This window comes from Orycteropus afer, unplaced genomic scaffold, assembly GCF_000298275.1.
Source record: "Orycteropus afer afer isolate SDZICR_OR568_19922 unplaced genomic scaffold, OryAfe1.0 scaffold00151, whole genome shotgun sequence".
NCBI classification, from domain to species: Eukaryota; Metazoa; Chordata; class Mammalia; order Tubulidentata; family Orycteropodidae; genus Orycteropus; species Orycteropus afer.
The window spans coordinates 4389707-4398534 of record NW_006921738.1 but is presented as its reverse complement, the minus strand read 5'-3'; the positions used below and the strand labels follow the sequence as shown (position 1 = coordinate 4398534).

At 37.7% G+C, this 8828-nt stretch overlaps 1 protein-coding gene across 1 annotated transcript in view; it reads left to right on the top strand.

The window, feature by feature from the left end:
• EEA1 (early endosome antigen 1) overlaps positions 1 to 8828 on the top strand; it is a 204052-nt gene that overhangs the window by 89119 nt on the left and 106105 nt on the right. The window contains exon 11 of the mRNA XM_042781687.1: positions 5784 to 6122. Within this exon, the coding sequence (XP_042637621.1) occupies positions 5784 to 6122 (339 nt within the window). The remainder of the gene's footprint in view (positions 1 to 5783; positions 6123 to 8828) is intronic.

Below are 8828 nucleotides of genomic sequence, written 5' to 3'. Positions count from 1 at the left end.
TGTGGTGTTGGCGAAGAATGCTGAAAGTACCATGGACTGCTAAAAGAACTAACAGATCTGTTCTGGAGGAAGTGCAGCCAGAATGCTCCTTGGAAGCAAAAATGGCCAGACTTCGTCTCACCTATTTTGGTCATGTTGTAAGAAGGGACCATTCCCGGGAGAAGGATGTCATGCTTGGTGGGGTGGAGGGTCGATGAAAGAGGGGAAGGCCTTCAACGAGATGGATTGATAACGGTGGCTGCAATGATGAGCTCAAGTATAGCAGGGATTGTGGGGCTGCCGCGGGAGCGGGCAGTGTTTCGTTCTGCTGTGCATAGGTTTGCTATGAGTTGGAAACGACTCGACGGCACTTAACAACAACAACAAAACATTTTTACTTACACCAAGGTTGACAAACTGAAAGCCTGTAGGCCAAATTTGTTTCTTCACCTGTTTTCATAAATAAAGTTCTCTGGGCATTTGGCTGCTAACCAGAAGGCTGGTGCTTCAAACCCACCAGCCACTCCTTGGAAAGGAAGATGGGGCAATCTACTTCTGTAGTGATACTGCCTCGGAAACCCAAGGAGGTGTCACTGTGAGTCAGATCTGGATCCGACTCTATGGCAGTGAGTTTGGTTTTTGGTTACTAAGCATGATATCGTTCTCCAAGGAGTGGTCCCTTCTGACAACATGACCAAAGTAGGTGAGATGAAGTCTGGCCATTCTCGTTTCCAAGGAGCATTCCAGCTGCACTTCTTCCAGGACAGATTTGTTAGTTCTTCTGACAGTCCATGGTATTTTCAAAATTGCTGGGTCATAAGGTAGTTCTGTTTTAGTTTTTTGAGGAACTGTCATATTGTTTTCCACAATGGCTGTACCATTTTGCATTCTCACCATCAATGGATGAGGGTGATTTTAATTTCTGTAAAATCCAGACCCATCTTTTACTTCTTGTGAAATGACAAAGATTTGTACAGTCGCAATTTGCACGCAGTGGATAATGCGTAGAATCAAGATGGTTTTGGTAAAAATGGAACATTTTTGATTAGGGAATAATAGTCTTTTATTACTTCCATAGTGATACTGCCTCGGAAACCCAAGGAGGGGTCGCTATGTGTTGGGTCTGACTCGAGGGCACATAACAACAACAACATTAATCTTAATAATGTTTTACATATGTATAACACTATAATTTTTTCTCCCAAAGTGCTTTCCTATTTAAGATTTGAGTACTAGTCAGAGCAAATGCAGAGTAGTGTCTGCCTTTTCGTACTATCCTTGCTTTATTCTCCTTCTTCCCCATTCCATGTCCTTGGCAAACCATACTTGATGATAGTGATATCCAGGTGTTCTGCATTTGGAAATATCTGTACATGTTCTTTTGAAGGCTAGTATATAAAATTCCCTGAGGGGAGTTCTTGTTGGGTACAGGCAGTATTATATTAATAAGTAACATTTTAAAATAACATGTAAAGTAAAATGTCATGGTTTTTAGCACTAAACCACAGTTTTATAATTATTGGCCTTGAAAACATAACAAGAAAATGGGAATATTGAAGAAACTTTTTCTTTGTTTCCAATAAAAATCATATTGTGTTTAATTAAATGGTTTCATATAAATTCTGAGTGAAATCTTACTGTGAATCTAAAGCTATTAGTATAGGTCATTGTAAGAGACTAAGTTATTCTTTGGGGTAGCCATTTCCTTCCCTCATTACCCTCCCTTTGTCCAGGTTGTAATTGAGACCTGCAAAAGACTTGTAATGGTAAGGGTTAGAAAGACCAAAAAACTCACCGGAGGTGTGCTCAGAGATATGTGAGAGTTGTATTCCAAAGAGCAGGGGCTTACGAGCAAAGGGACATAGCAGGATATAAGCAGTTACATTGTTGTGGCATTTACCTGTTTTGTAGAAAATTGATGTGAGCAATGTAATACAGTGGTAAAGTCATGTTTAAATCATAGTTTTGTCGCTTCCTAGCTGAGATACTCAACCTCTCAAATTCACAGCTGTTTCTTCTGCCAAGAAGTGTTGTTCCATCCATTTGCATCTTAGTATTGATGTAGCTATTAAATACATTAATACATGTGTTTTGGTTACCTTTGTACTGCTGACAGAAAAATACCGTGAATGGGATGACTTTCACAAACAGGAGTTTATTATCTTACATTTTGGAGGCTTTAAGCCTCTCAACCTTGGGCTTCAGCTCTGCCTCCTGCTCCCAGTCCACTGAAGCTGGAGGCTTTTCTTCACTCAGACAGCTGCTGGCTGCTGAGGCTGACAAACCCAAGGTCAACAAGTGCAAAGGCACAGTGCCAATGTTACCAAACAGCACAGCAGGCCACTAATTCAAGTCCCAAGATTGGCAGGGCATGGTACGCTGCTGCACTATGACTTGGCTACATGCAGGGTCCGAGCATGCCATAAGCTGGAGACCTTCCTCAAAGTTGCTTCTTATATACCGGAAGCAGCCCACATCTCTAAAGCAGCTACTCAGCTGCTCCAGTAGATTCTACCATGGAGTTAATTACCAATCTCACCTTGGGGAATAGCTACATCCAGCTGTCCAGTCACTCAAGCAGGCCCAGCCAAGTTGACACACAAACTTAACTACCACAAAATGTCTAAGTTTGGCTTTTAGTAAGCACATCAGCAAAATGTTAGTTTTTATTTTTGTTGCTGTTATTTGGTGACTGTTGTGACACAGAGTTGGGTCAAGATCAAGGTAGTTTTCCTAACTCTGTTTTTTTTGTTGTTATCTACAGTGGAGTTGACCTCTGACTCATGGTGACCCCCTGTACAATGAATGAAAATACACACCTAGTAAATCAGGAAAGGCCTTGTAGAAGACGTAACTTTTTGTCTGAGTTTCAAGGATATTAAAGGGTGTTTCATGTGGGAGAAGAGTTTCTTGTGTTCCATTTTGAAACTAATATGTACAAAAAAAAATCATGGAAATATTAAAGAACATAAAATATGGAATGTTGAAGAACTTATACGTACTTCATCTTGGTCTTTCTCACTGAGCTTTGAGGAACAAATGAGATGAGATTTCTGAAACCATTCTGCAAGCTATAAAGTATCAATATGTCATTCTTGAATTATTCTTATTATCATGGCAAGTAAAAAGTGAATAAGAGAGATTAACAGAGTGAAATTGTAACATTAAGAAAATATGTCAGGAGAACAATTGGTAAAAAAATCAAAAGATGACTAGACATTTTGAAGGAAAGAATTTTGCTGACCCAAATGATAGTTATGTTAAAAGTTTAACATTCATTTTATAACTTAAATTTATAGGGTATGCCTGAATTGATTCACAGAGTACCTTAATTATGTTGTAAAAAATTTATTGGGCTTAGAATCATAATACATGACTTTTGCCAGTTGGCTAAATCATATTATGTCTTTAGTTTCGGCTTCTTCATCTTTAAGTGGAAATGATAATATCCATCTCATATTTTGTTGTAAGGCTTAATTTGGACAAATGAAAAGTGCTGTTATTTTCTTGAATGAATTCTACTGTACTTTCACAAAGTCAGTCTTCAGAAAACATTTATTCACTGTCTTGCTTCTGGTTCCATGGGAAGACCAAAATAAGAATTAAAAGTTTATAATACTGAATATAGTTAGATCTTTTTGCATATAAAATTTACTTAGTATGAGTGGAGTAGGTTCTTTTAAAGAAAGAAAGTAGTTTGTGCTCTTTCAAAGAAAATTAAATTTTCTCTCATTCATGCAATAAAGCAGTTAAATTTTGATTAGTTTTTTAAAACAACTGAATTTTAAATAGTCATTGATTGTTGCTAAGCACCAACAAAAGCCAAGCATCATCCTGTTGCTGTCAGTAAAAACAGAATGTAAAATTGGTGGAAAGAGGAGGGTAATGAAGGATTGTTGCTTCTTAAAAGTGAACCTCTCTGAGAAATTATTTATATATGGAACCGGGTGACCTTACTTGGTGACTTTGTAAGTAAGCCTCTAGGGAAAAAGACATTACTTCATTTACTAGTCTTAATTTTTATAGAATATGTTTAAAGTATGTCCTGCTCAAGTCTTCAGTATTTTTGAGCTTAGCTACATTCATGAAATTCAACAACTTCTAATCATCTTAAAAAAAAAAAAAAGAAAGAATAACCCACACGTTTATGTAATAGATTTATTAAATTAATTAATTCTATAATAAATGTCAATTTTCCTAAAATGTTGCTGTTGTTAGCTGCCATCAAGTTGATTCTGACTCACGGCAATCCCCTGTGTGCAGAGTAGAACTGTTCCATAGGGTCAGAAGCATATTGCTAGGTAACAGTAGGTTCAAACTGCCAACCTTTTGGCTAGTAGTTGAGTGCTTAACTGTTTGTGCCACTCAGGGACTCCTTTCCTAAAAGATTTGGAGAAATCAATAAAGTTTTAGAATTGCTACCTAGTAAAATGAAGAAATACATGTTTTAATAATTTTCCAAGCATAGTTTCACTCAAAAGTATTTTTTTCCTCTAGTGGCTGTATTCCTTTTCTGTTTTTCTTACTTAGTCAAGGCACACATCTCTTGATTTTACTGCAAACTTCTGGTTGCTGTCCGTACTACTAAGTTTGTCCCTGGTCTTGACTGTTTTATACATACTTATTACATCATCTCTCTGGACTCTGCTTTTCCTGTAGTATATTTTTGCTTGATCTTTTAACTCATTTTTTTCTCCGTCAAGAGTTCCAGACTTTTACTACTGTATTTCCCATTTTGGTAGCTAGACATATTACTCCAGGTAAGGTAATAGCTTTGGCTATTTCCACACATGCAACTTGTTAGTCCTTTCCTTTGTGTGTTTTTATATATCTTCTTTTAGTATAAAGGAAATAGTCATATATACCTATTCCTTAGTTAATCATTTTTAAAACCAAGTTCAAATTTTAATATTATTTTAATATTTTCAAGTGCTCTACTTATTAGCCATACCTGACTTTGTACATTTTATTTTTTAGAATTGTGTACTTACGAAATGTGATACTCTATTTTCTATTAATATATTCTTGCTTGTGCATTATGGTTAAATTTCTTAGAAATTTTTTTTGATATGCATTTGTTTCATTTCAATTATAGTCTGTTTAAAGGACACCTTTAATTGTCCTCTGTTATTTTTCTGTTATCCCCTTTGAGTACAATGATGTAACAAGTGAGTATAATAAATGTCAACCAATTAACTCAACAGGTACATACATTGTCTTCTTATCTTGCCTCTTTCTTTAGAAAATTGAGTCAAAATTCTGATCACTGTCTTATGTTTATGTCTGTTGTCTTGAAATGTGCAGTGTTAATTTTCACTAGTCTACTAAGATCAATTGGGAGCTCTGGTAGCATAGTGGCTAAAGCACTTGACTGCTAACGAGAAGGCTGGCGGTTCAAACCCACCAGCCACTCCTCGGAAGGAAGGTTGGGCAATCCTACTTCCGTAGTGATACTGCCTCGGAAACCCAAGGAGGGGTCGCTATGAGTCAGGGCCGACTCGACGGCACATAACAACAACAACAACACTAAGATCAAACTTTAACATTTGATAGATTTGATACGTTTGATCCAGGTCTTTGATTGAAGGTGTTTTTATATTTTGAAAATGATAATATTGAATAAAGTACAAAATAAAAGACTGGTGAGTGATATCTTTATTATGTTTTTATACTTAGCAATTTGAAGTAGTGTGAAATTGTGACACTAACTAATGCTCTTTATTAAAAAGAGCAAAAATAAGGAATCAGAATAGAATAATTAAAAATATTAGAGCAGGAAATAAATTGTTAAATTGATATTTCAGAATTTGACTGAAAAATTACTGAAGAAGGAACTTGAGTATACACAGTTAGAGGAGAAACATAATGAAGAAACTGTGAGTAAAAAGAATATACAGGCAACCCTTCATCAAAAAGACCTAGATTGTCAACAGCTTCAATCAAGATTATCAGCATCTGAAACTTCATTACAGAGGATACAGGCAGAACTAAGTGAAAAAGGAGAAGCTACTCAAAAACTCAAAGAAGAATTATCAGAAGTAGAGGCCAAGTACCAGCATCTTAAGACAGAATTTAAACAGCTACAGCAGCAGAAAGAAGAAAAGGAGCAGCAAGGGTTACAACTCCAAAGTGAAATTAATCAAGTAAGAGATGTTCATTTTATTTATGATACTTCCACCTATTTTTTTTTTTTAGTGTGTGTAGTGGTTATTTAGAAGCTCTGGTAGCATAGTGGCTAAAGCACTTGACTGCTAACCAGAAGACTGGCGGTTCAAACCCACCAGGCACTCCTCAGAAGGAAGGTTGGGCAATCCTACTTCCGTAGTGATACTGCCTCAGAAACCTAAGGAGGGGTCGCTGTGAGTCGGGGCCAACTCGACGGCACATAACAACAACAACAACAACAAGTGGTTATTTGCTTATGATATAGTTGATGTTTTAAATTATTGTCATTCTTTTGAACCAACTCTTCATTGTTACATATTGTAGAGTCCAGTCAGATTTCATTTCCATTAATTTGTTTCCCTTATCTGTAAGATGTGAAAAAAATGGTAGTTATCTACCATACAGCTGCATTGTGAATTTTTTATGGATTGCTTTTGATGGACCTGGCACAGAGCAGGTCCTTAGTAGATACTAGCTTTTATAATTAATTCAAATTGTTAACCATCCTTTAATTTTTAAATTCTTAACTTTTTCAATTTTTTGTTACTAAATTTTAAAACTACAATTATTATAAAACCAATGCTGTAAAGTTATATATATTTATATTTATATTTATGATTTTATTTGTGATTTGGGTGAAAGTTCACAGAGTAAATTCACTTTCCATATAGCAGCACACATACACTTTGTCTCATGACATTGACTACAATTTACCACAATGCAATAGCTCCCCTCCCAATTCCTCCCCATAATTACCTCATCCCTGTGTCCTTCCCTCCTATGCATTCTTGCCGCCTGAGCTGTCTCCTTGTGGATAAACAGCATTTCTGTTCTCCCATGATTGATCTCTCCAAGGAGTGTATCTACCTAAAATAAATGTTCAGCTCATATGCCTGTCTTTTGTTTGGCTGGAAGCCACAGGAATGGGTTCAATTCCAGACCTAAAGGGGAGCTGGGGGCCATAGTCTCAGTGGTTCCATCAGGCTCTATCAGACCAGCAAACCTGGTCCCCCCCCCCCCTTTTTTTTTTAATAATTTTGAATTTTGTTCCACCTTGTTCTCCCACTCTATCCAGGATCTCCTACCACCCCTCTGAGTGGTTGACAGTGGTAGCCAGGGACCATCTTGTTCTTCTGATCTCATAGTCATATAGGTTGAGGATCTCATGATGTACCAGTCACTTGGACTAATTGTTTCCATGCATCTTTGGTTTTCTTCATTCTTCTTTGCTCTGAATGAGGAGAGACCCATCATTGCATATAGATAGCCACTTGCAAGCTTTTAAGATCCCAGCTGCTACTTGCCAAAGTAGGATGTGGAACATTGTTTTTGTGTTATATGTTATGCCAGTTGAGCTTGATGTCCCCTGCGACTGTGGTCCCGAGCCCACAGGTTCAAATACTTGTTCTCTCTGGGTAGCTGGCTGTGGCCAAGAAGTGACTACAACCTTGTCCCTTGTCAGTTCTACTATATACCTGGCAATTCTTACAGAACATACAAATACCATAGTAGAAACATTGTCTGCCAACCCTATACATGATCTTGGGCACACTCCCCCCTGCAGGGACATACCTAATAGTTCAATCTGTCCACCCATATATCCACCCATATATCAATGTTTGCCTTTATTTGTAATGCATTGCGGTATGTGCAAAAGAGTTCGTCTTTGTTGTCTCTACCTCCCACCCACCTCTGTATATCTTCCTCTTCCTCAGTGCCACCATGTTGATTAATCACATTTGATATTGCCATTCTCTGCACCCAAATCAATACTTGTCTCTATATATCTAACAGTGTTCCCTCCCCTCCCACCACTGGTAACCAGCAAAGAAAATTTCCTTCCATATGTAAACCTTTCCTGGACTTTTTACAATAACGGACTAATACAATATTTATCCTTCTGTGATTGACTTATTTCACTCAGCATAATATCCTCCAAGTTCATCCACGTTATGCATTGTTTTGCTGATTCTACGTTATTCTTTAGGGTTGCATAGTATTCCATTAGGAGCTCTGGTAGCCTAGTGCCTAAGGCACTTGACTGCTAACCAGAAGGCTGGTGGTTCAAACCCACCAGCCACTCCTTGGAAGGAAGGTTGGGCAATCTACTTCAGTATTGATATTGCCTTGGAAACCCAAGGAGGGGTCGCTATGATTCGGGTCCAACTCAACGGTACGTAACAACAACAAAAACAATTACTCCATTGTGTGTATGTACCATAGGTTGGTTATCCTTTCTTCTGTTGATGGGCACATAGGTTGTTTCCATCTTTTGGCTATTGTAAATAGTGCTGCAATGAACATGGGTGTGCATATATCTGTTCTTGCGCTGGCTCTCACTTCTTTAGGATATATACTTAGTAATGGGATGGCTGGGTCAAATGGTATTTCTAATAACAACTTTTTAAGGAATTGCTATACTGCTTTCCACAGTGGTTGTATCATTTTACAGTCCCACCAGCAGTGTCTGAGAGTCCCAATCTCTCTGCTTTCTTGCCAGCATTTGTTATTTTCTGTCTTGTTGAACTTTGCTACTAATGCTGGGGCAAGATAGTACCTTATTGTTTTGATTTGCATTTCTCTAACAGCTGATGGGGAGCTCTGTTGGCGTAGTGCCTAAGGCATTTGACTGCTAACTGGAAGGTTGGCGGTTCAACCCCCCAGCCACTCCTTGGAAGGAAGAT